A 27,982-nucleotide genomic window follows, 5' to 3' on the forward strand; every position below is an offset into this window, starting at 1 on the left:
TTTATGGCTGCATAGTATTCCATGGTGTATATGTGCCACATTTTCTTAATCCAGTCTGTCACTGATGGACATTTGGGTTGATCCCAAGTCTTTGCTATTGTGAATAGTGCCACAATAAACATACGTGTGCATGTGTCTTTATAGCAGCATGACTTATAATCCTTTGGGTATATCCCCAGTAATGGGGTGGCTGGGTCATATGGTATTTCTAGTTCTAGATCCTTGAGGAATCGCTATACTGTTTTCAGCAATGGTTGAACTAGTTTACAGTCCCACCAACAGTGTAAAAGTGTTCCTATTTCTCCACATCCTCTCCAGCACCTGTGACCTTTCATTTAATGAACAATATATCCACACTGAGGTGCTTTATCTTCCTACATGCTGATATTGATTAGAGTGGAGCATTCCTGGAGAATAAAGCCACATAAGATTCAGCATCTTTTCAGCATGGGCTATAGTTAATACCCTCATCTTCTGCAAAGGTCCAGCTGGTTTAAGGATGTGAATCTCCTGCAGCTTCATTATAAGAGCCTTGATAAGTAAAACAACAGCAAAATGAGGATTTATTGGGTGCATGCTATATGCCAGGCATGTGCTAAGCACTTAAAATACATTATCTAATTTAATCTTCACAAATTGTTTCTGTTTAAAGGATGGGGAAACAGAGAGGTAAACTATCTTGCTTAAGGTAACACATTTAGGAAAGGCATTGCCAAAACAGTTTGACCCCAAGGTAATTGCCTTATCTGCCAGTTGTACTGCATAGTGCACATTCCTAAATCGTTTCTGTGTTCCTGCTGTAACTTATCCAGTGCCTGGTGCCATGAGCAGATACTGGTACCTGCTGACTTACTGAAAGATCAACTGGTTGCTCGATTGAAATGGAAAGTTGAGTGATTTTCTCTGGAGCAATGTTTCTCATACATGAGTGTTCATATGAATCACCTGGGGATCTTGTTAAAATGCAGATTTTGTTTTAGTAGGTTACAACAGGGAATAAGATTCTGCATTTCTAACAATTCTGCATTTCTAGTCATTCCCAGATAATGCTGATGCTGCTGGCCCATGAGCGCTATTCTGTATAGCAAGGCTGTAACCTCAGCTGCCCAATGTGGTAGTCACTAGCCACAGGTAGCTATTTCAATTAATTGAAATTAAATTCACTTCTTCATTCACACTAGTCATACTGCAAGCACTCACTAACCACATGTAGCTATTGTCTACCATATTATACAGTGCAGATATAAAGCACTTTTTCCATTCCCAAACATCCCATTGGACTACACTGTTATAGAATATTCAGTGAGTATAGAAAAAGAATCTGCTTTAAGATTCCCAATTACATTCATATCTCATTTAATTGACCTGGAATTTTGTCTCCCCTCTTGTTTTGTCCTATTCATATATAAGTCGCCTGAACATTTGATGGGAAACAGAAATACTGCACAAAGAATACTGATAAATACTTTTTTTTTTTTTTTTTTTTTTTTTTTGCTTAGGAGCCAGGCTTGAGGGAAAAAAAAAAAGTCGCCATTTTTAAAATAACACAAAATTATCACGACAGTGACAAAAGCACCAGAACTTTATTGAAAATGTTCTAATTAGACTCAGAAAACATCTGAGGGTGTATCTGCAAATAGACACTCTCTGGTCCCTTTGAATCACAATGTGAATTTTCTCCATATGTAGCTTTGTTAAGGACTGAACTTCCATGAATGTCTGAAGGTCTAGAAGCCATAGTCATTGTCAACAGAGCAAGGAAAATGACTTTTGATCATTTACAATATCCTTAAAAATCACTTTTTCCAATCCTTTCATTTTATAGATAGGTAAAGGAAGGCTCGAACAGGAGATGTAATCTGAAGTTCTTGGTAGTTAGAGCTGGTCCTAGGTGCAAAATGATATTTGCTGAACTAGTATGAATCTAATTCTGTGACTCCCCACTGTACTCTTTGCCTCTAAATGACACAGTGATCACTGAAATATAGCACTGCTTACTTCCATTTCCTTGTACTCTTTCAAAATATATATGGAGACATTAGATTCAGAAACAAATATACATGGAGACATCAGATTCAGAACAAATTGTCTGGAATAGAAATGAATAAGGCTACAATATTTATAAAGTTATTTCTCTTGTATCAGTAGTATTTATTCATCATAGGAATTTAGAAAAAATGAATAAAAATGCATAAAATATAAATCACCCACAATTCAGTTATTCAGAGATACTACTATAAAGTTGGTGATTATGTAGCCTTCGTATTTTTTCTGTCCATAATTAATAAAAATATATGTTGCATATTCTTTATGAACATTTTCCTGCATCATTTCATAAAATTCTAAATCATTTCTAGTGTCTGAAGTATTATTTCATTGTATGATGATATCAAAAATCAAATATTTTAAAGGATTTTAAGCCTTCTGATGCAAAGTTTCAAATTTTCTTCCAAAAAGCTTGTACTCATGTATCTAAAAGACAATATATAAAAGTAAACTCCCTGAGAACATGGACTGTGGCTATTTTTCCAAGATTCTATTCCACAGAGTTTAGAATAGGACCAAACACATAGTGGACCCTCAATAAAAGTTTGTTGAAGGGAGTGAGAGCAGGAAAACATATGTTAAGGGCTTGGCCAAGAGCCTAGCACATAATGAGGCTTGATACATGTTAATTACAATTATTACTTTCTTTGACGTTAATATTATTCACGTTCACACTGCACCACAGTATTTTGATAGGTTTATTTGAAACTATGTCTAAGAATAAACATAAAACTTTTGAAAGACTCCAGCTACTTCCTTTGTTTTCTCATATGGATTACTTCTGTTGTTGAATATCTCTAGAACATGTTCAGTGTGAAGATGGCGTCTGTACCCCTCCCTGCTTTTTTGCCAGCATATTTGTAAAACTTCTTCCTTGTTGTCAATTGATATTTACTGAGTCTCGAAGAACAACATACTGGGGCAAAGTAGCCTGAGCAAAATACTATTAAATTTATGAAAAACAAGGAAAATGCTAACAGGCCTGCTTTTCAATAAAATGCTTTAAGTGTGCTGGTTAGACTCACATATTCCTACTCCCTTTTTGGGGTGACTATATAATGGGTTAAGAACATTGGCTTTAGGTTGGAACTTGGAGTCTTCTTCCATTCTGGCTGTGTGACTTTGGACATGTTCCTCGGTCTCCTTAAGTCTTGGTTTCCTCACTTGTAATAGCGGTGCTTATTTCTCAGGATTGACAAGAAGAACGCCTAGGATAGTGCATATAAAGCTCTTGGCAGCAATTCTAGCTCAGATAGTCACCATTGATACTAGAACTTCATAAACACCAGTGATTGAGAATGAATATGTGTCAGTTTTATGTTGCCACAGTTCTGTTTTACAGACTTGACATTTGCTTCCAAGTTCTAATACATTCGTAAATTTGATTTTGCTGGGCTTACCACTTGGGGAAATCTTTCAGCAGGTTTTATTGAGCCCATTTTCTGCTTAGACAAAATGAGACCCCAAATTGCACAGTAAATGCTTCTGGTGTGCCAGAGATTCAGAAAAATGTTGGAACTGAAACTTTAACCAAGGCATCTCCATTTCCGCTTTAGAGTGTTAGACTACTTCATGGTAATCATGCAAATGGTGCTGGTGATAATAATGCTCATCATGATGCTGATGGAAGTTTACATACAATGAGTGCTTTTTTTGACCAGGCCATATACATTTATACACATTAACTCATTTAATCCAACCATGAATATAGGTGATGTTTTTCCTAGAATTTGAATTTATTTGTCTAGGATCATACAGCTGGGAACTGCAGACATGTGACCAGAAACCAGTTCCATCTGATGCCAAAATCTATGCTTTGAACCACCACAATCTGGCCAATAAAATCAATCATTCAGAAACTAATACCTGCTCTCAGCAAAAAATCAGGGAGTACATATTTTTGTGATCATTGAAAGAATGTCTTTGAAATCACCAGCATTGAATATGGAACCAGATTAATATTGGAACTCTGTTTCCTATTTGCAGTCCTATTTAAGATGAGTGAAACATACCCTAAGCCCTTAGTCTTTCAAATTTAAAGTTCAGTGGAGTTGATTTTTAAAATCCTCTTGGAAAAAATATATGGGCAAAATCCTGCTTTCCTTTATAAGGAGATATTTATTTTGCCCATATTTGTTAGCTCTCTGGTAGAGTACAAAAAGAGGGACAAGACAGCAGTTCATTCAAACAGAGAAGTCATCTGATTGAAAATACACTAATAATCCCATTATTTAAGAAAGACCCTGTCTACAGGAAATCCCTACCAACAACTAATATCACATCAAAAGCTAAAACAGGGACTAAAGTACACATACAATAGCTTTGCAAATTTTACAAATACAGCTGTGTGGGGTCCCAAGGTCATTCTGATACGTCTTTAAAACACGTGGATTGAAGGCATGGATCTTATTTAAGATCATTTAATACCTTATTTACGATCTTATTTAAGATCTAGACATTGAGAAGTGTGTAACTTTCCATGGGTCACTGACTTCCTGGTCAAGTGCATGCTTTTCTCAACCTCTTCTTAACTCAGTTTGTTTTTATCTGAGAAAACTTGAGGAAAAACTAGGGATTCAGCCACACAAGCAGAACCCTAGAGGAAACTGAAGGGAGGATACATATGGCGAGAAGTACTTGGCCTATGTCCTGCCCGATTTCTTCCAAGACCCTCTTAGTTTTCATTTATGCATTTTGTAAATAATTAAGGGAGGTATCTAATCAGAAAAGGTATTGCATTCACTGTCTGCCCTTCAGTTATTTCAGATTTGACTGTGTGGTGTGTTCATATCACATCATTCAAGCGGGCCTTGAGGGACATCTGACCTAGTTGAGCAGCTGTACCTTTAATAAAACTGCCAAAATAAGTATGACGTTTTTTACGCAACTGTGAGAAACACATTAAAGACACATTGAAGATTACTTATATTTTATTATTATATTTAGAACACAAATGATTGTGACCAGACAGCTTGATTTCATGATGATGATGGCGATGACAAGGATGAGGACAATGATAATGATTATGGTGATAGTACTTAACATTGTGGTATACTTACCATGTGCCAAAGACATAGCTACAACTTCACATATTATCCCATTTAATCTTTTGAACAGTCACAATGCAGATACTATTAGTACACCTGTCTTGTAGACAAACTGAGGCTTAGACAAGCCAAGCTATTGTCCAAAGTCCACAATAGATTCAAAATTCAAACGTAAGCAGTCCAGTTCCAAAACGAAGACCCTTAATCGCTGTATCCATGGTTTCCAAGCTATTTTGAACACACATCCTGTCAGTAAAACATTTTGAGGATACCCTCTTCTTTGCACTCATTTATTAATAACTAGTCTTATGCTAATATACTATGCAAGGAAAAATATAGATAAAAGTATACATTTAAAAGGGTGAGCCATAGAAAAAATAATGTTTTGGTTGTATTATATTTATCAATGGTATGAAAGTGTTTTCACTCTCATGAAAATGAAATAATAATAAAAAATATGCTTGAATATGCTTTAGTATTTTTGAAAATTTTTGTTTCAGGCTTTCTGAATTAGTAACTCAAAGGCACAGTTATGAGGCTTTTGGTTTTTTGCGTGTGTGTGTGAGACAGGATCGTGCTCTGTCACCCGGGCTGGAGTGCAGTGGTACGATCTTGGCTCACTGCAACCTCCTCCTCCTGGACTCAAGTGATCCTCCCGCCTCAGCCTCCCAAGTAGCTGGGACCACAGGTGCATGCAACCATGCCCCACTAATTTTTTATATTTTTAGTAGAGACAGGGTTTCGCCATATTGCTCAAACTTGTCTCTAACTCCTGAGCTCAAGTGATCCTCCTGCCTCAGCCTCCAAAGTGCTGAGATTACAGGCATGAGCCACTATGCCCAGCTTGAGGTTTTTAAAACATTACTTGATCATAACTGAAAAAGATGCCTCAGAAAGATCCTTAGATTGAAATGAAAGATAGGCATTGCTGGCTGTGCTTTTGATACCAAGATATCTGTGTTTCAATTCTACCCACCAATTACTCCAGGATTTTTAAAACATCTGCTAGCAAATTGCTGTCTTTTCTAGTGTCAATCTATTGTTATTATTCAATAAAAGTTTTGTCTTTATATTTTTTTGAAAATTTCTTTAAAACTTAGTTCAAAACCCCTGAGAGCAGATTAATCAAGTTTATAAGATCATTTACAATATTTTAGGAAGATTGTGTGTGTGTGTGTGTCTGTGTGTCTGTGTGTGTGTGTTGTAGGGACAAGTTCTCACACTGTCACCCAGGCTGAAGTGCAGTGGCACGATCATAGCTCACTTTAACCTCAAACTCCTGAGTTCAAGCTATTATCCTACTTCAGCCTCCTACTTCAGTAGCTGGGACTACAGGCATGTGACACCATACCTAGCCATTGTGTTTAATTTTTTAGAGATAGGGTCTTGCTATGTTGCCCTGGCTGCTCTTGAACTCCTGACCTTAAGCAATCCCCCCGCCTCAGCCTCCCCAAATGCTGGAATTACCATTAGAGATTTTTATAGGCACATCAAATATATGGGTACATCCTCACATCACACATTAGAAGAGTCATTTCCAAAAAGAGTTTCTACTTTCACATTGCTTTCTGCATAACATCCTTTTTTTCAATGGTTAACAAGAAAATAACTAACTTTATTTTTATTTTATTTTATTTCATATTTTATTTTATTTTATTTTATTTTATTTTATTGTAAGCGGGTCTTGCTGTATGCCCCAAGCTGGAGTGCAGTGACACGATCTCGGCTCACTGCAGTCTCTGCCTCCCACATTCAAGCGATTCTCGTGCCTCAGCCTCCTAAGTAGCTGGGAATACAGGCATGAACCACCATGCCTGGCTAATTTTTGTACGTTTAGTAGAGACGGGGTTTCACCATGATGGCCAGTCTGGTTTTGAACTCCTGGCCTCAAATGATCCGCCTGCCTCAGCCTCCCAAAGTGCTGGAATTACAGGCTAGAGCCACCACTCCTGGCCCTTTTTTTCTCTTTTTGAAAAGAGTTTTTCTTTGTGTCCTAGATGCTTGGTTTTTTATGACTTACTAATTGTGATAGTTTCAAGCTATCATTAGCTGACGTCTCAAGACACAGTATGCACAGGGCATGGTTCAGTGTTGATGATGATCCATATATAAAATATTTTTCATGTTTGCACTGGGAAAGGCTGGTCTTGAGAGATTTGAATAACTCGTCTGTTTTAACCTCATAATATGGCCAATGAGAAATAGGAATAGTATTTGACTCTGCCATTTTCCTACTCACTGCGCTTACCTTCTTATCACCAACTTAATCACCTTGAGCAGGTATGGGAGCAGGGAAGCTGATGGGTCTTTAATAGTATCATATTACATTCTTTCAGTCTTGGGAATGACCAGAAATCTCACCATTATGTACTGAGTGAGTAATGCAGTCCTGTAAGAAGGTTACTTTGGTATCAACAACAACAAAAATGCTGGATGGCAAAGCAAGGCTCAAAGTGTATGACATTCAAAAATCAGCTTTTCAAAATGTTTGCAGTGTGGCACAAACAAATGAAACTCTCACAGTGCTAGGATGTTGAGATGAAGCATGATCATGGTGGGAAAGTTACGTTGCTATAAATAGACCTGGTCACCGGCATTCCCTGCCTTTGACCCTGCCACCACTCCCACCAGAGTTATATCACTCACTAGCTTTTAAAAACACTCTAAATTATGAAAATATCAAACATATATACATATAAACAAGTAGAGAGGTTAGTTTAACTCTCTTATACCCATCATCCAGCTTATAATTGATAACTTCATGGTTAATCTCTTTCATTTGTGCTCTCCATACTCCTGAAATGAATTATTTTAAAGCATATTCCAGGCATCACATTATAGATATTATAATATAAATCTCCAAAATATAAAGATCTGTTTTTCAAACATAACCCACTGTACCATTATTACACCTGAAAGCCTAACAGTAACCCTTTAATATCCTCAAATATTCAGTCAGTTTCCAACTTCCTTAAAGATCTCACAAATATTTTCTAGTTCACTCATTCAAATCAGGTTCCAAATGAGGTGCATACATTGTAATGGATTGATATGGCCCTTGTGTATCTTTTAATGTATAGAATTTCTCTCTCCCTATTTTTTTGTGCTTGCATTCTTTTCTTGAAAATACTAGATCATTTTTCTTGGAGAGTTTCCCACAGTCTGGATTTTGCTGGTTACACCCCTTGATATTATTTAACATAGTTCTCTCTGTTCCCCCATAAATTGGTAACAGGATCCAGTGATTATCACATTAATATTTGATTCTTCTACAGGAATACTTCAGCGGCAGTATTTGTACCTCCATCAGTAGACACATAATAACTAGTTCTCTTTCTTTTAATATCCATCAGTGACAATTGTCTACATCCATTATTTCATTGGAAGTTGCAACAGGGTGAAGAGTATCATTCTATTTTTCATGTATTAGCTGGAAAAAGCCTATAAAGTGAAGGTTTTTCTCATGAATTATTTAGTTAGTCTGAGATGCAATTCATATGGCATGCACAAACACACACAAAAAGCTTGATACTTACGTTATCAAAACAATGGGTTGGTACCTTAACATCCTTGGAAGGTGATCATTTATATATTTGGTTTTATGAGTAATGTTATGATTTAAATAATTTGACATCACATACTATGTAGCCATTATTTTTATACATTCTCAAACCATCTATGGCCAGAGAGAGCCTCCTTTAATTGGTTCCTATGTCCTTTTTAAATAGAATCCCAGCAGTCTTTGAGAGCTTCCTTAATTTCTGGTAAGATAAGGGTCATCATGTACATTTCATGCTTAAGACAGGAAATCAGCCATTTCTCCAAGGAACCCTGGTTAAGTTTCATAGGAAATGGTATTCAGAGGTCTAGACATCATTTCATTTTCAGCTTTGGTTTGTAATGTTTTATAATGTAAGTGTGCATGTGTGCATTCACACATGTATGCACTTGTGTGTATTTCTCTTCTTCTCTCTTAGATAAATAGTACTATGCTATACATGTATTTCTCCACCTCATATTTTTAAATTAACAATATCCAATGGAGTTCATTCCATATCAGTATCTAAAGCTATTCTCCACTCCTTTTATACTTGTATAGTACTTGATTGTGTGGAGACACAATTGTTACTTAACCAGTCCCCAGCAATAGACATTTGCTATTACAAGTAATACTTTAACAAATAGCCTTGCACATATATCTTTTTTAACTTGCCTCCTCTAACTTTATAATCGTGTCTAATAGGTTAAGAAAATTGCCTAAGCTCTCACAACCAATAAGTGCTGAGCTGGAATTCAAGTGCCACATGGTTGTCTTGCTCCAGACCCCAGGAGCCCCGATATATATTTGCTGTCTTTCAATTTTCCCAGGACCACTAACACATCAAACCGGAATTATATCAGTTCAGTGTAGAGGTACTGCTAACCTGAGGCTCAGAGTAATAAAAATAAGAAATAGTCTTGGTTTACCATTACTTGATAAATACAGAGTTTTAGGAAGTTGTCTTTCAGAACTTGGGTCTGTAGAAGGAAACAATAGTAGTTCTTAGTGGTTCAAAAAAAAAAGTTGAGGTACACCATTCCCACCTATGCTTGAAACTAGAGTTTGCCTTTTCCTGGGAAACAGAGAGAACACACATCACTGACATTGCTTGCCCAGGTCTCAGGCCGATCACTTAGGTCACCTTTGTGCAAGGAAAGCCACACATTTTTAGTGTTTGTTTTCTTTCTGGAACCATAGCAATCTTCTGGAGGAATGTAAGATGCTATATTAAAAAGTGCTAGACTAGGCCAGATGCAATGGCTCAAGCCTGTAATCCCAGCACTTCGTGAGGCTGAGGCAGGTGGATAACCTGAGGTCAGGAATTTGACACCAGCCTAGCCAACATGGCAAAACCCCATCTCTACTAAAAATACAAAAATTAGCCAGGCATGGTGGCAGGCACCTGTAATCCCAGCTACTTGAGAGTCTAAGGCAGGAGAATTGCTTGAACCCAGGAGGCAGAGGTTGCAGTGAGATGAGATGGGGCCACTTCACTCCAGCCTATGCAACAGAGCAAGACTCCATCTCAAACAGAAACAAAAACAAAAACAAAAAACAACCAAAAAAAAAACAAAAACAAAACTAGACTATATGCAAAACTCCTAAAATCCCATGCTTATGCACCAAAGATAATTTTCAAGGCTGCTTTCCTCTGATCCAAGGTTTAGCCCCCATGTAATCTAATATTTCTGCTCTTTAAATGCTGTACATCCTCTTAGAGAAAGAAATGTGACCATCCTTCATGGCCAAATTTTAATGTATAGAATTTATCTCTCCCTATTTTTTTCTGCTTGCATTCTTTTTTGAAGCCATTTTGCCCCTTGGTGTCTTCATGAAAACCTGTGAGTCCAAATTTACCTCTTTTAATGACACATTAAGTAAAGTGCTGGGCATGAACCCATATCATCCATTGGACCTCATTATCATCAACTAGAATGGTAGCTCCAAAAGGGCAAGATTGTTTGCCTTTTAAATTATCACTGACTTTTCAATGCTTAGAACAGTGCTTGGCACATAGTGATGCTTAATAAGTGGTTGAACAGGTGGGTGGATGGATGCATGAGTGGATGGATGGATGGATGGATGGATGGATGGATGGATGGATGGATGGATGGATGGATTAGGGCTTCTTAAATTTGAACAGTAAGTCCTGATGTTAAACTTTAGAGAGGCTTCATTAATGACCACCTTGTACAAAAATTACCAGGAGGGGGAAATGTCTTTTTTTCCCCCTATGGTATTTCTTTTCTGTCTCCCACCTTTGGATATCTTCTCCTTTCCCCATATATTTTTAACCAACATTCCAGAATGATGACTCTGTCCTTCTAAACCTTCACCAAAAATCCAGATCTCTCAGTAGTGCAGATGTCAACTGAGTATGGGTAAAGGGAGACATTAGGAAATAAGTGACTAGAAATTGATGTTTAGCTTTTTCTAGAAGCTTCTTAGAACTCAGAAGTCTCAGTCAAATTGTGAGGACTCTGGGGACCAAATACAAATGAAGAATTTTAGTGAAGTGAAGGCTGTAAGGTCTGCTCTGGTCCTTTATTTATTTTATTTTTTTTCATAATCAAAGAGACAAGCTTCCAAAAAGTAGTCTTTGAGGTGCAAAGACTTGGAATGTGCAGCTTTTGTGTCTCCCCTACCATCTTGCCGTCTGCTTGGCTTTGAGTACTGGCTTCTGTGGGGCATCTCAGATCACCTCAGTTGCCATCTGCCCCCCACTCACAATCATGGGTGTGTTCTCACTCCCAGGATTAGTTTTCTCTCTAGCCCTTCGGTCCCTCCCGACAAAACTGAACTTGCTCTTTTCAGAAGACTTGTCCCACATTGCTCCTCTGTCCATTTCTGCTCATGGATTCTTGGCTGCCCATGCTGGGAGTCACGTGTGTCATTGTCCCTTCTCTGCTGATGTGTCAGAGGCCCAGGAGACTGATTCAGCATATCTACTCTTCTCTGGGCTTTGCACCCAACTTCAAATCCACTTATTCTTTGAAAGGAGGTTTGTGTAAGAGTGACTTTTGTATTTCTAAATGGGAGTGTATCCATGGAGTATGCATTCTGACAGAGCCTCAAGTTGTTCCTGCTAGTAGATTCACTGCTCTTATATTTGGCAGCAGCCAACTTAGCTGCAAAAGGGCTGGTGGCTTTCTCTGCTGTAAGCCTTCAGGAGAGCAAACATTCCTGAGAGAGATTGTGGAGTCTGCCCTAGGATGAGCCTCCCAGTTATGTTTTATGTGAATATAGTGGTACTTGTCCTCTTACCCCAGAAACATACACCTCCTGCAACACAAGTTTGGTTGCTTATCTCAGTAGATCTCATTCATATTAGCAGCGAGAATCACAGATAATGAAGCAAATTATATCCTAATACCATCAGCCCTAATAGTATCTTTTTAAAATATAAATGTACGAGTCCTAAGATATGGATAATGACTAACACTTATTGGATAGCACTTGATTGCCAAGCCCTATGATAAGTCCTTTATATATTGTCAAAGTATATTTTTCACAAAGTTAAAAACATAACTCATATAAATATCTAATGAACCATTATCAAAGATTTATTTAACTCGTTAATGAAGGAACTAGCAAGATGGAAAAGCTGGTTCAAAGAGCAATAAATGATGAGAGATTTATATAGGCAACCAGCAAAGGAATGCAAAAATAAGTTTGCTGAGTTATATTCAAAATTGGTTAATGTTCATTAGATCAGTAATACTATAATTTGGGGGCTCATCTTTTTTCCACTAGACAGAAATCATTTGCAACTTTTCAGTATTCTGCAAGTTAACTTCTAGCTTCATAGAGTCTGGACCTAATCAGTAGACAAAAAGTAAGTCAAACAAACTTAGAGTTTTTCTGGAGAATGAGAGGACCTCATTCTCCAAACTTTTTACACAATGTCCTCCATCACAAACTAGGTGACACGTTCATCTTTTATTTTTATTTTCAAGTTTAATTTATAATTTTAATTTTTTTTGAGATGGGCCTGTTACCCAGGCTGGAGTGCAGTGGTGCCATCATAGGTCACTGCAACTTCAAGCTGCAGGGCTCAAGCAATCCTCCCATCTCAGCCTCCAAAGTAGCTGGGACCACAGTCATGCACCACTATGCCTGGCTAATTTTTTGAAACAGTTTTGAGGTATGGGATTTCGCTATGTTGCCCAGTCTGTATTTTCAAGTTTTGGATCATTTTTCTATTTGGAAAATACCTCTGGGGCCAGGCACAGTGGCTCACGCCTGTAATCCCAGCATTTTGGGGGGCCAAGGCGGGAGCATTGCCCGAGCCCAGGAGTTTGAGACCAGCCTGGAAGAAAAGAAAAAAAAAAAAACCCTATGAAATAAAGTACCATAAATTCTATGTGCAAGGGGCTGCGGTAGCCACTAGCCCTGAGTTCAATGATGAATCCTTTCCAAACAAGCAAATACTCTCAATGACAAGAAACTGCATCAAATGGCAACCTAACTCATTTTTAAAGTGTTCAAAATAACAGAATTTTATCTTTATGTTACCCCTGAATCTGCTTCACTGTACCATCTACTGTCCCCTAGTTTAGTCTTCTAAAACTGCATTGAAAAATCTAGTTTCCTTCTCACTGAATGCCACTGACATTGTGTTGAGGAGCTTCGTGGAGGTTGGTCAGGTAACCTACATCTTCTTTGGACCTTATGTTGGAAAATTGGTCACAACTGTAGATGTTATTGATCAGAATGGGGCTTTGGTCGAAAGACCTTGCACTCAAGTAAGGAGACAGGCTATGCCTTTCAAATGCGTGCAGCTCACTGATTTCATCCTCAAGTTTCCACACAGTACCCACGAGAATTATGTCCCACAAGCCTGGCAGAAGACAGACAACACAAAATGGGCAGCCATATGACGGGCAAAGGAGATTGAAGCCAGAGAAGGGAAAGCCAAGATGGCAGATTTTGATCATTTTAAAGTCATGAAGGCAAAATGGGGAACAGAATAATCAAGAACGAAATTAAGAAGCTTCAAAGGCAGCTGTCCTGAAAACATCTCCCAAAAAAGCACCTGCTATTAAGAGTGCTGCTGCTAAAGTTACAGAAAAAAAAGATGACCGCTGAGCGCAAGAAGGCTGCAACCCAGAAGGTTCCTTCCCAGAAAACCAAAGGCCAGAAGGCAGTGCTTCCTTTGGACTCTCAGAAGGGTCAAAACACTCCAGCCCCAAAAGCACCAGCTCCAAAGACATTTGGCAAGAAAGCAAAAGAGGTTATTATAATCCCAGCACTTTGGGAGGCCAAGGTGGGTGGATCACCTGAGGTCAGGAGTCCGAGACCAGACTGGCCAATATGGCAAAATCCCGTCTCTACTAAAAATACAAACATTAGCCAGGCATGGTGGCATGTGCCTGTAATCCCAGCTACTTGAGAGGCTGAGACGGAATTGCTTGAACCCAGCAGGTGGAGGTTGCAGTGAGCTGAGATCATGCCATTGGGTGACAGAGCAAGATTCCATCTCAAAAAAAAAAAAAAAAAGTAAATGTTCTTTCTGAAAAAGAAAAATCTAGTTTCTATTTCACATGAAGTTGCAGAATATTTAACTCATACTAAAGAGAATAGGAAATACCTTTAATCCTTTATAAAAATATACCATAGTTCAGTTCATTCAGCAGGTGTTTCTTGCAATGGCTCTTAACTTTGGCATATGTCAGAAATGCTCGTGAAGTTTCTAAGCTTGTACATACCTGGGTTTCTATTCCCAGCCATTCTGAGTGAGTGGGTCTGTGGTGGGTGTACAGGTATCAATATTTTCTGCAAGCTTCATGGGTAAGGCTGATGCAAGATAGACATTAAAGTTCATGCCATGTATCAATCATATAATAAATACCAAGAGTCAGGGATGAGGGAGTTCAGACTAAAGAGGTATCATTCAGGGGCTGGAAGGAGCCATCAGAGAGAAGTGATCTGAAGTAGTATTTTGATAGACAAACAAGATTTTGCCAAGTAAAGAAAGTGAAGGGAAAATGCAGAAAGGCTTTTAAATGGCATTAATAACTTTAAAATGCATCAGCGGAGTTACTAAAAAAAATCGACTTACTAAAAAATGAAATTTGAACAATTGTTAACTAACCACAGGGGCAATGATCTCGACATTTCTTGCAACCAAATGTTATAAGGGGGAAAAGGAGCTATCTCCAAAGTGATTGCAGTAATATTCCATGAAGCATCCCCACATGTTTACCAATACATGAAATATACACTGTTTGTCCATTGATAGGACCAGCGGTGTCAGTCAACCTGAGGGAAGTTCAACCTCTCCACTGCTTCCAAAAGGAACCAAAGCTATTTCTCTGTCAAATGGAGCGAGAGTCATTAAATCACTGATGCCTTTAAATTATCAATAATATAAAACAACAGCGGGAGAAGTGAGCCAATGATAAATATCATTTTAATAAGCCAGAACTCATCTGCTGGTGCAGAAAAGTCTGAAACCTCAGTACAATTCAGTCAGCTCATATTGCCATAAGACATGAGATGATGAAACTCAGAAATGCTGATGGCTTTTTACTCTTTCCTGCTTCTGAATATCAGGACAGGCTTGAGTGATAGAATTTTCTGTTCTTCCCTGGGCATGCTTAGGCCTGCATCATGTGCTGCTGTATTTGGATCCCTTTATAGAAGGTCTCCATGTGCACATGTGTGTGTCTCTTTAACTAATACACTTTATTTTTTAGAGCAGTTTTAGGTTTATAGAAAAACTGAGCAGAAAGTACAGAGTCCCCATATACTCCCTATCCCCCTGCCTCCAACAGTTTCCCCCATCATTAACATCTTGCATTAGTGTGCTCTATTTGTTACAGTTGATGAGCCAATACAGATACATTATTATTAACTAAAGATCCTAGTTTACATTAGGGTGTGCACTTGTGTTTGTTGTATTTCCCAGTTTTAGATCACCTTCACTCTTTGTCCTGTTTTTACTCTCTGCTATTCTGGATCCTGAATGGCGATTGTTAGAACAACCAGTCAAAGTCTCCACATTCCTCCACATCCCCCAGCAGCCTGAAAAGTGACTGCCAATCACTTGTACCTCTTCTCCCTGTTCATGCTGGCACGATAAGGTTCTTATCTAAATCAATTTCAGTGAAGCTCATGGTCACAGTTTGTGAATGTTACATTAGTGCCACGTATAACCTGTACACAGACTGCATTCAGATTTTTTCAACTTTTTCTCTGGAAATAATTGCTACTGATAAAGTTCACTATTAAACCTTATAAGACCCAAGATGGTGTGTGGAGATTTAGTGATTTCATATGTTGCTGTGCTAGTATTTTAATCTGAGCTCCAGCCAAATGGAACAATCTGCAGTTTCGTTTCTAATAGCTGTGACTTTATTTTTGGACTCCTCTGTTGTGCATACTCAGACAGCCACCTCTAATCCTTGTTTTTGGAGTTGGCAGGGTATAGATTGTAATTGACAAAAGAGATACTTGCTGTGTCCTCCAAGAAGGACCCACAGTTTCTCTTCTTTGTCTTTCCTCACCCATTTTGTACCCTCAACCTGGAATGCCCTCCTCATCTGTCTCTCACCTTTTCTCCCTACGGCCTTCCTCTTTTCCTAGCTATCCCTGTCTCTGCAAACTGAGATTCTAGATACTATTCTGGACCCTCCTCTCTTCAAATATCACAGCAAGCCTGAAACATTCTCCTGATTCTATGCTAACCCCCACAACTCATTCTTATTCCCTGATTCTGCATGTTCTTTCTTTCTTTTTTTTTTTTTTAGGGAGTCTCGCTCTGTCACCCAGGCTGGAGTGCAGTGGCACAATCTCTGCTCACTGCAAGCTCCGCCTCCCGGGTTCACGCCATTCTCCTGTCTCAGCCTCCTGAGTAGTTGGGACTACATGCTCCCACCACCACGCCTGGCTAATTTTTTGTAGTTTTAGTAGAGATGGGGTTTTGCTGTGTTAGCCAGGGTGGTCTCGATCTCCTGAACTCGTGATCCACCCGCCTCGGCCTCCCAAAGTGCTGGGATTACAGGCGTGAGTCACTGCGCCCGGCCAATTCTACGTGTTCTTAAACCATGTCACTCTCCTTTGTAAAACACTTCAATGCTTTCCCACCATTCTTTGAATTAAAGCCCAACTCCTCAGTTTGGCATGCAAGCCCCTATACCGTGTTCTGTTCTCTGCTTATTATATTCTCATGCTATTTTCTCCAAGACTATACCCTAGCACTCTCCTCCTGACTACTACCTTGCTGGTAGTGGATTCACTACTAGCAGAATCATTGATTCACTAGAACAGTGGTTCTCAAAGCGTAGTCCACATGCCCCTGGAAGTCTGCAAGGTGATTTTCCTAGTAATGCCAAGACATTATATGCTTTTTTTTCTCACTATGTTAACATTATCAATAATGATGAAAAAGCAATGATGAGGAAGACTGCTGGTACTTTTGCACAAACCAAGGTAGTGTTGCCAAACTGTACTAGTAATCATTATATCTCTCGTGGCCATGTACTTCCTGCTTAAAAATGGCCAACTTCACAGAATACTTTCCTTGATGAAACCATAGAAAGTGTTAATTTTATTAAATGTTGATTCTTGGGCACATACCTTTTTAATATTCTATACAATGAAATGGTAACTACATAAAGCACTTAGGTAGCATGAGGAAGGACAATGGTTGTCTCATGGGAAGGGACTTGTCTGACTGAGTTTCCAACTAAACAAGCCTTTTTAAAAAATGGAATATAATTTTTACTTGGAAAAACAACACACAAATGTAGGTATTTCATAGATGTTTTCTATAAAGTAAATGGAGAGAGTCTGTTATTTCAAGAAAAACAACTGACAATATTTTTTGCCAATAATAAAATTTGAGATTTCAATCACCATCATAATCTGGACAGTTTCTTAATACCTAAAGATTTTTTTGATATCAGTGGCAATATTAAGTCATATGTTTTTTTATGTATTGTGTGATGAAATGTGTGAACATTTGGAAAATTAACATGACTCACACAATTCATTTTTGATATGACCAATGTATGATTTTTTAAAAATAAAACCACTTATGGGCCAGGAGCAGTGGCTCATGCCTGTAATCCCAGCACTTTGGGGGGCCAAGGTGGGCAGATTGTTTGAGGCCAGGAGTTTGAGACCAGCCTGGCCAACATGGTGAAAACCTATCTCTACTAAAAAAATAAAAATACAAAAATTGGCTGGGTGTGGTGGTGCACGCCTGTAATTCTAGCTACTTGGGAGGCTGAAGCATGAGAACCACTTGAACCCGGGAGGCAGACGTTGCAATGAGCCGAGATCACACCACTGCACTCCAGCCTGAGTGACAGAGTGAGAGACTCTGTCTCAAAAACAAAACAAAACAAAAATAAAATTAAAAAACCACTTATGGGTAAAAGATTCATTCAAATAGCAAGACAGATCAATGGGTTTTAATTGAGTATAGAAAGTTCATTGATATAGTGTCTGATTTTTACATTGCATCTAACTTTCAAGAAAATACCACCACTTGGGCTTTGGTATAGTATCAGGAAGACTATCCCATTTATCTGAAAAGGCTCTTACAGTATCTCTCAGTTTTCCAACAACCTATCTGTGGGAGGCCAAATTTTCTTCATATACTTCAACCAAAACAGCATTTCACAACAGACTGAATGCAGAGAAAGAAATTAGGATCTAACTGTCCTCTACCAATCTCTAAAAGATATTTGCAATGCTATAAAATGTTGCCAGTCTTCACTATTATTTTGTTTTGGAAAATATTATTTTCATAAAAGGGTATTATTTCAGTTTAATATATGATGAGTTTATTGTTTTTTTAACAAGTTAGTATTTTAAACTCCTCAGTTTTAATATCACTGTAGTATTTGTTAATAGCTATAAAACAACTTACATAAACAAAACCTCTTTGCAGTCCTCAGTGATTTTTAGCAGGGGAAAGAGACTTGAAATCACAATGTTTGAGAATGATGGCAACTTGCCAACTAACTCTTAATGAGATCTTTGGCTCTAGAACTCCTTATCTGACCACATACCAGAAGAATCCTTGTGAGTACTGCCTGAGTACCTCCAACTTGGAAAAATATGTTCTTTTTTTTTTGAAATGTTATTGGGTTCAAGGGTAGAACATTTGTCCTACTAAAGAACAACTTTTAAGAGCTTTGTGGGTGGAAGGGTGAAAAATAGACCTCATTCTCCTCTTCTTCCCCTTTGATCCTTTTCCTCTTCTCTTTTGATCTTCAATCCAATCTTTAGCCCCAACTCACCTTCTAGATGCGTTTTTCCTATTTTTTTTCCTCTTCTGCTAGATAATTGTTGGTTGGGAGAATCCCGTCTTAATCAATGTTCAAATTATGTCTCCAAGTTCCTTTCCCTATAGGTCATAGAACTCTTTGTTAGATTATCATGTGGCCAACTTATAGGTCTTTATTCTTTCTCTTCTGCCCCAAAATAGATCTTTAGGAATAGCATGCTGATTGGTCTTTCTATTATTAAATAATTTTAAAATTAAGCTAATTTTTAAAAGTCATAATTAACTTATATTCAGCTGCTACCCTAAATTTTTAAAAAATTAACAGGAACTGTTATATATAGCAGACTTTGACATTTTTTCTAAAGAAGCACTTTGTAAAATGTGGTATAGACGCAAGAGGATGGAACATATTTATTTTAACTATAGTTACTACATAAAACTACATAAAGCTTATGGTTTCAGATATTATTGCTTAGAACAAGTTTTAATTAAGAAAAAGAAAGTGATTTGATATATGTTTAATGCAAAAACAAAAAGTAAATAGTACAGTTAGTACATGGGGAGGACATACTCATGGGAGTATTACTTAAATAATTGAATTATTATTTGAATTGCTGAATTTTGGGAAGCCATGTTCCAAAGGGAAGTCCAGGGTGACAGCCTCATCGTAATTCTTCCCACCTTCAATATGTTTTTTCCCCTTCAACTTGCATTTCAGAATTACTCATTTATATTTTGCCATGATAAAGTCTTTCAGATTTTTTCTTCAAGCTAAATAAAACTCACTTAAAATGCCTTTTTCAGAGTATGTTATGTAAATATATATATAATATAAAAGCTGAGAAGAACTTTATGTAAATAAGTAAATATTTGGTTAAGATGAGGCGATTTCTAAATTTTCTAAAAGCAGGACTTCATTTAGAGTAGAAAATATTTGGTCTGGTTGTAGAAAGGGAGTATTTTATTTCTTAATAAAATTCATGGCCTAATATAAATTTTTGAAGTCTTCAAGAAAAAGAAATTAAATAAACATTGCCGTAATATCTCTAGATTAGCTGATGATTTTAAGCACTTGTTGAGTTGACATTTTTCCAATTACCTATAATAAAGAAAAGCTTTTAAAACCTGTCTCCTTTTTTCCCAGATAATGATTTCTTTTTTAAAAAAAGAAAAAGCATGGCTTATATTAAAAATTGTAGGCCAGGCACGGTGGCTCACGCCTGTAATCCCAGCACTTTGGGAGGCCGAGGCAGGTGGATCACGAGGTCAGCAGATCGAGACCATCCTGACTAACACGGTGAAACCCCATCTCTACTAAAATTACAAAAAATTAGCTGGGTATGGTGGCGGGCGCCTGTAGTCCCAGCTACTCCGGAGGCTGAGGCAGGAGAATGGCATGAACCCGGGAGGCGGAGCTTGCAGTGAGCCGAGATCGTGCCACTGCACTCCAGCCTGGGCACCGGAGCGAGACTCCGTCTCAAAAAAAAAAAAAAAAATTATAATGTACAATGCTGACATTATACTTTAAGTAGAAAAGACCTAATTTATGTATATAACTGGAACATCTCCGTACACCCAAAGGTATTTTTCTACTCACTGCTGCCTATGCTTAGAATGCAGGTGTTTGAGATTCCTTCTTTTACAGTAAGCATTGCTTCCCCCTTCTTTCTGGTACAGTTGTTGTTGCAATAGGAGACGTATTAGCCAATAAGCATCTTAGTAAGTATGCATTCTTCCATGATTATTGTAAACCACGTGTATCCATTAGGAATGCATTTGGCTGCCAGTAAGAGAAAACATACAGTGACTTGAGCAAGTAGAAATTCGTTTTTTTCTCACTTAATGAAAAAGCCAGAGATGAGTGTTTACGAACATTTGTTCAGCCACCCAAAAATGTAAGGACCACATTTCTGTGATGCTCTTGGCCTTTCCTGGATGGTCATGAGATAGATACCGTGGCTGTAGAAATAGATTTGTATTCTCAGCAGAAGAAGGGGCAGCAGGAAAGGAAAGGGTTATACCACCGAGTATGCTCATTTTCATGAGGATTTCAAATATTTCGCCAGAAGATGCCCCCAGTAGTTTTCTGCCTCTGTTACATGGCCACCTATAATTGCAAGAGAAACTGGGAAGGTGGTGATTGGCTTTCCAGCCTCTAAAATAGAAGGGCCAAGAAAGACTGAGGTAAGGAATACCACATCAGTGATACCTTCAAAAGGCTGAGTGAATAAAAAAAGCATTGAAAGAAGATAAAAGATAAATGATAGGGAAAAAAATGCTTCTTATATTGTTTTTATTATTGAGTCCTTACTCTATGCCAGATACTATACTATATATTATTATATGTTTTATAAATATATATATTATACATATATAATCCCACCTAGTTTTCACAAAGACTCTGTAAAGTAAATATTGCTTTCCCCTATTTACAGAGGAAAAACCCAAAGCCAACTACTTGACCAAGGTCTCATAACAGAGCTAGGATCTGACCTGAGCTTGCTCTGACTTCAACATCGCCCCTCCTGAGACCAACACTTAGAACATGTGGTTTTCTCCTCACTGTAGATCACATTTCACTTCTCCAGAATGCTTCAGTAAATTACAAACTGCCTGAAATGCAGTGGGGATTTTCAGGCCTTGGTTAATGAGGTAGATGGAACCAAGAATGCTTGAATAGTTCTAGCAAACGCTGCTACAGCACTTTCTTCTACAATAATCACCTTCCATCTTTTCAGGTTTTCTGCTTGGAATTCATTACTGCAATTCTGAATTCTGACCTTGATGCACAAGTGGTTTCTATACATATTCAATCCTTTTAGGTGGATTTCTATTTCAGGAGGATTCTCTCTGTAAGCAGCTCATCGAAGCTCATTTGTTTATTTAGAGTTGTACTGTCAGGTACTCTGGGCCAATTATTTCAGTTTATTCATGCAAAGTCACCTTTTGGGTTCAATCCTATCTAAGTCAGTTAACTTTTAACCAGAGACAAACTCTGTCCCACAGTTGATTCTTAGACTGGCTTTTGCAAGCTTCTAAGTAAGATTTTTATTCACTCATGCAATTGGCAAAGGGTATTAAGAAGTCGAAGATGAGTATGTGATTTCTGACTCAGTTGTGAGAAACTCTAGAGCTAAGATTGTGCCTTGATACTGTCATATCACCAGAGCCTAACACTGTGCCTGGTATACATTAAGCCCTTAATAAGCTCATGTATTCATTCAGCAAACATTTGTTGAGAGCCCACTGTGTGCATAGCAGTAAACGAGACAGATGTGTACAGCTATAAACAAGAAGCACAATAGTGAACAAGACAGATAGGGTCCTTGTATTTGTGAAACATACATTCTTGTGAAGAGAGAGATAATGAAAAGTAGGTATAATTTTAAAATAAAGAAGGCCCTAAAATGCATCATAGGAAAATGGATAAATTGTGGTATACCTGTAAAATGGAATACTACCCAGCAATGAGAAGGGACCAGCTATTGCTACTCCTAACCACATGGATGAATCTCATCATGTATGATCGTATTGATATCAAGTTCAAAAACAGGCAACACTCATCTATGATAATAGAAGTCAGGCTAGTGGTCACTTTTGGAGGAAGGAATGACTTTGGGAGTATGCAGGAGCTTCTGGGGTCTGGGTAACGTTTATCTTGATATAAAAGTTTGTTATCTGGAAAAGTTTACTTTGTGAGAATTTCTTATACTGATTGGGCATAACGGCTCATGCTTATAATCCCAGCACTTTGGGAGGCCAAGGCAGGTGGATCACTTGAGGCCAGGAGTTCAAGACCAGCCTGACCGACATGGCAAAACCCCATCTCTACTAAAAATTAGCTGGCCGTGGTGGTGCTTGCCTGTAATCCCAGTTACTCAGGAGACTGAGGCAGGAGAATCACTCGAATCCAGGAGGCGAAGTTTGCAGTGGGCTGAGATGGCGCCACTGCACTCCAGCCTGGGCAACAGAACAAGACTCTGTCTTAAAAAAAAAAAAAAAAAAAGAAGAAGAAGAAAGAATTCTTCATACTCTGTGCTGATAATGTATATTTTTCTATGTACATGTTATAATTAAATAATTTTACCTTAGAGAAGATAAGTGCTAACTGTGATAATGACTGTGCAGGAAATGCTCAGGTTTCAGGGCACTGTGACAGAGATTAGCTAGGGGAACATTACTGTAGACTGGATGGTCAGGGAAGCACTTCCCAGGATATGCTGGCTCGGCTGAATCCTAAGGGGCCAGCCATGGGGAAAACCAGAAGAACATCCCTGGCAAAGAGAACAGCAAGGGCAAAGGCTCTCAGGCAAGAAAAGTCGGGGCACAGCTGAGAAGTAAAAAAGACACCAGTGTGCTGGCTACCAGAGTGAGTAAAGAGCAGAGTGGAGCAAGTCAAAGTCAGGGTACGTCATGCAGGGCCTTGGAGGCCATTGAGTTTATCATCTGCCCCTTATCATTTGGCTCTTGTTTTTTGCAGGCCATGTGCTGAGATCTTGAGATATGTTACCTCATTTCCTTTTCATCTTTTTAGTAACTTTAGGAGGTCGGTTTTATCATCCAAATTTTTTAAGGAGGAACCAAGGCTTAGAGAAAGTAGCTTGCCTAAGGTCATCCAGCTTGGAAGTGAGTGGTATCACCAGGACTTGAACCTGCATCTCTTGGACGCCAAGCCTGTGCTCTCAACTCCTGACTCATGATTCTGGCTCTGAGCACTTGAGTTTAAATAAATAACTACTTCACCACATAAAACATGCACCCATAGGACTGTGAACAAAATGCTGAGAAAACAGCGACCTCCACCTGAGGAGTCTGGAAGGGAGGGCATGCACTAAATTTAAAGATGTGTACATGTGAAATGTCCCCAGAGGCAGGCATTCTCAAGGGAACAGTATGTGCAAACACTCAAAGATGAGAATTAGGGTGGGCACAGTGGTTCATGCCTATAATTCTAGCACTTTGGGAGGCCGAGGCGGGTGGATCACCTGAGGTCAGGAGTTCGAGACCAGCCTGGCCAACATGGTGAAACCTCATCTTTACTAAAAATACAAAAATTTTTAGTAGAGGTGCACACCCATAGTCCCAGCTATTTGGGAGGCTGAGGCGTGAGAATCACTTGAACCCAGGAGGCAGAGGTTGCAGTGAGCCGAGATCACACCACTGCACTCCAGCCTGGGCAACAGTGAGACTCTGTTTTTGTTTGTTTGTTTTTTAAAAAATAAAGATGAGAATGAATCATCACAGTAGCAAAGATGTATTGAGCATTCATCCTGTACTAAGTTCTGCAGTGAATATTTTGCTTATCTTGATCCTCACAACAACCCTGTGCGGTCAATATTGGCCCCGTTTTACCAATGAGAAAACTGAGCTTTAGAGAGGTTAGTCATTTGCCCAGGGAGACACGGCTAGTGAGTTGAGTAAATAAACACTAGGCTTGTTGAATTAGTGGTGAGAAAAGTAGTGAATTATAAACCAGTAGGTGGAAAAACCCAGACATAAAGTTCTGCCACTGCAGTGCATGCCCCCAACTCTCCTGCTGACAGCTTAACGTGACTAGGGAAGCAAGGGATGCTTTGTGTGGCTTTGTGATGTGTGTTCTCTGAACTTGACTAAAATTAATGTTCCTGAAGTTCCTTAGCTCCTTTCTCCATTGAGAGTTTTATATTCTGTAATTTCTTTTCTCTGAAATCCTGAATCATAATTTTATGTGCTTTTTTGTTTGCCTTTTCCTCTCCACTTAGACTATAAGATCCCTGAAGAAAAGCCCTTATTTCTTTTGATTCCTTAGTGCCCAGCCCTAAGAAATAATGGGTGAGATCAGGGGTTGTGTGTGTTGACCACTGAACGCTTAGTGTCTGGTGCAGGGCTGGGCAGAGGGTGGGTGCTCTATAAATTTTTTTTTTTTTTTTTTGAGATGGAGTCTCGCTCTGTTGCCCTGGCTGGAGTGCAGTAGTGCGATCTCCCACTTACTGCAAGCTCCGCCTCCCAGGTTCACACCATTCTCCTGCCTCAGCCTCCCGAGTAGCTGGGACTACAGGCATCCGCCACCATGCCCGGCTAATTTTTTTTTAAATATTTTCAGTAGAGACAGGGTTTCATCGTGTTGACCAGGGTGGTCTTGATCTCCTGGCTTCGTGATCCACCCGCCTTGGCCTCCCAAAGTGCTGGGATTACAGGCATGAGCCACCGCACCCGGCCAAATATTTCTTAACTAAATGAGTACCATGCTTATTTAAGGAAAGGTAAGAGAGATAATAGATTAGGCCTGGGTCAACAATCAATCTTGAACATTCATATGGTGTGTGCATAATTTTATTTCAATTACTTAATCGTTTAAGACAAAAGCGAGGTCTATAGGCCTCCATTCCTCTCCTGCCCTGTCATCCCACCCTACTCCCAAAATCACACAAAGCTGGTATTGCCACTGTTTTAGAAGGAATTCTGAGCAAGAAATCCTGTGAGATGCCTTGGTTGGTCCTATACTGTTAGGATTTGTGAACTAGATTAAGGCTGGTCTGCTTAAAATAAATTTATGTTATAGGTATCATTTTTATGAGCAAACCAACTGCTACCTAATATTTCAGTTCAAATGGTTTCAAGCACATAAAAAATAACTATGATTTTCTCTTCAATTTCACATCTCAGTATCCATGGGTCAGAGCAGGAAAGCTTAAGCAACTTAGAAATGAGTTTATTCCATGCTTTAGGTCTGAACTGGTCCAGTGCAATAGCCACTAGCCACTGTGGCTATTGAACACTTGCAATTTGGTTACTCTGAATTGAGATATGTTGTAAGGGTAAACTACACCGGATTCCAAAGGCGTAGCATTTTTTTTAACATAAACTGTCTCATTAATAATTTATATACTTATTACATGTTGAAACATTATTTTGGCTATACTGGGTTAAATAAAGTATATCAAAATTCATTTCACCTGTTTCTGTTTTTTAATGTGGCTACTATAAAACTTAAAATTATACATGTGGCTAACATTAAATAGTGGTGCCCTCAAATGTAACAAATATGAGTCTGATAACTTTCTAACCCCTTTTAATCTACCCTTGAGTTTACTCTTCCCCAACTTCTTCCAAAGATACAAAAATTAATGAAAGCACCCAGCTTCCATCTCTGTCACAAACAAAATTCTGTTTTGGTTTTGTTTATTGACTGAGTCAAAACTCATGCTGGCTTTGAGTCTCCTAAAGTTTTAAACTTTATTTTCTAATTATATTGACTCTAATGGTAAAATCACTTGGATTTATATAAACAGTTTTAATATTTTAAAAGAACTCATTATGTTATTGAATAACTATAACTATCCCAGGACAGTGGGTAATTAGAATCACCACTATTTTCCAAGTGAGAAAACTAAGGATGAGATAACATTTATTTAAACCCAGCCCTGATCCAGAAAGGCTGGCTCTTCACAGGTCAATGCAGAATATAAGTAGCTTTTCCCAGATGACATAGTGGCCAACAGAACTGGTACTGGACTGATCTTCTTACTTTTTCCACTAGAACAGTGGTTCTCAGATGTAATTTCTCATGATCAATTATAAAGCATAACTTTTTATAAAAAGTTTAACTTTTTCAGAGTTAAAAGTTTTTAACTTCTAAAACAGCAAAATTTTGGCTGACTTTTTAATATACATATTTTATATAAATTAGAACCAATGAAAAGATACCTGAAAATAACATGTCTTGCGTACACTCCATTCATTCATTCATGCAATCAACCCTGAGTGTCTGGCACATGTAACTGGCAGAGTTAGCTCTGCCCTGGGAAAACATCGATGAATAAGATAGCAAGAAAAGACACATCATGTAACAAATTTAATCATCATCAAGCAGTTAAATAAACAGTGTGCTGTGGAATCACAAAGCAGGAAGATCTGCCCCTAGCCTAGGGGCTGGGAAGGGCTTCATAAATTAGTGCTGCCTGCATTGATACCTGATGGATGGTGACAGAGAACCAGATAAGGGGTGAGGAGGAGGAATGAGTATGAATCTTTTAGGAATGTTTTCCTAGGAAAGAAACGTGGGATTGATAGGCAAGGAATTGCACATAACCTAGTACCCAAATTCTCTATGCCACAACCCAGAGGTGTATCCTGTACCCAAACATCGTCTGTCACGTGACCATGGATGTACCAACAACAATAAGGTTTGAAAACCACTGCATATGGTCATACTTCATTTATCAAGGTATTTCAGACCACCAGAGGGACATGTGCAGTGCTGTGCTTGCTATTATATGTTTAACAACCATCTCTCAGGAGAAAAAAAAACAAAAACTGTTTTGTAGTATTTGCCAATTTCCATGGTATAAATACTCCCACCTTGGCTGATATGAAGCTGCCAATAAGACAACACTGAGTGTGGAGCTGGGAAGAGATGGGTGGTAGCACTCCCTTATATAGAGTTTCCCTCATGCAAATACCATAGGTGTAAGTAACCTCAGAAGCGCTGAGAAAAGTGAAATGTGGTAAAATAACTAGGAGGCAATGAATTTTAAGTATTGAAAGTGTATTAACTTTGTTTTTAATATAATGTATTTATATTATTTTAAAATAATGGCTGTGTTTAACACTGGCTCACAGAAGTTTCCGCAGATTCCCTAATCAGCTTTCACACACTTGTACAAGCCAGCTCCAGTACACCAAAGGGCCTGGCATCTTCAGCATAAAACATCCATGATTCTTGTCTGGAACAAGTGCTCACATTCCCCTCTTTTTATGTTTCTTACAGATCAGCAAACAGCAGCTGCAGACAGTCAAGGACAGGTTTCAGGCTTTCCTCAATGGGGAAACCCAGATCATGGCTGACGAAGCCTTCATGAACGCTGTGCAGAGTTACTATGAGGTGAGAATCGCTGCGCGGAAGAACACCAAAGCTACTCAAGCCCTAGGCTTGGGGAGTCTGAGCTGCAGGGCAATGGGGACAATCGCTTTGGTTTACTACAAGATCACCCCTCCTAAGGCAAAGGGGTTGGTGATTGGTTACAATGTTAAGAAATAACAGTGTTTTGTTTCGGGGAAAACTAAACGTAAGCTACTATTTAACAACGGAGTTTTATACCCGACAATATACTGATTGTATTTCATACA

General features: G+C 38.6%; 1 protein-coding gene across 1 annotated transcript in view; it reads left to right on the plus strand.

Annotated features, from left to right (window-relative positions):
* The window catches only part of CADPS (Ca++-dependent secretion activator), a 507,398-nt gene that overhangs the window by 80,516 nt on the left and 398,900 nt on the right, over positions 1–27,982 (plus strand). The window contains exons 2-3 of the mRNA XM_011998424.1: positions 13,222–13,379; positions 27,624–27,737. Of these exons, the coding sequence (XP_011853814.1) occupies positions 13,222–13,379; positions 27,624–27,737 (272 nt within the window). The remainder of the gene's footprint in view (positions 1–13,221; positions 13,380–27,623; positions 27,738–27,982) is intronic.

The sequence above is a fragment of the Mandrillus leucophaeus genome, unplaced genomic scaffold (genome assembly GCF_000951045.1).
Source record: "Mandrillus leucophaeus isolate KB7577 unplaced genomic scaffold, Mleu.le_1.0 Scaffold57, whole genome shotgun sequence".
In the NCBI taxonomy this organism is placed as follows: Eukaryota; Metazoa; Chordata; class Mammalia; order Primates; family Cercopithecidae; genus Mandrillus; species Mandrillus leucophaeus.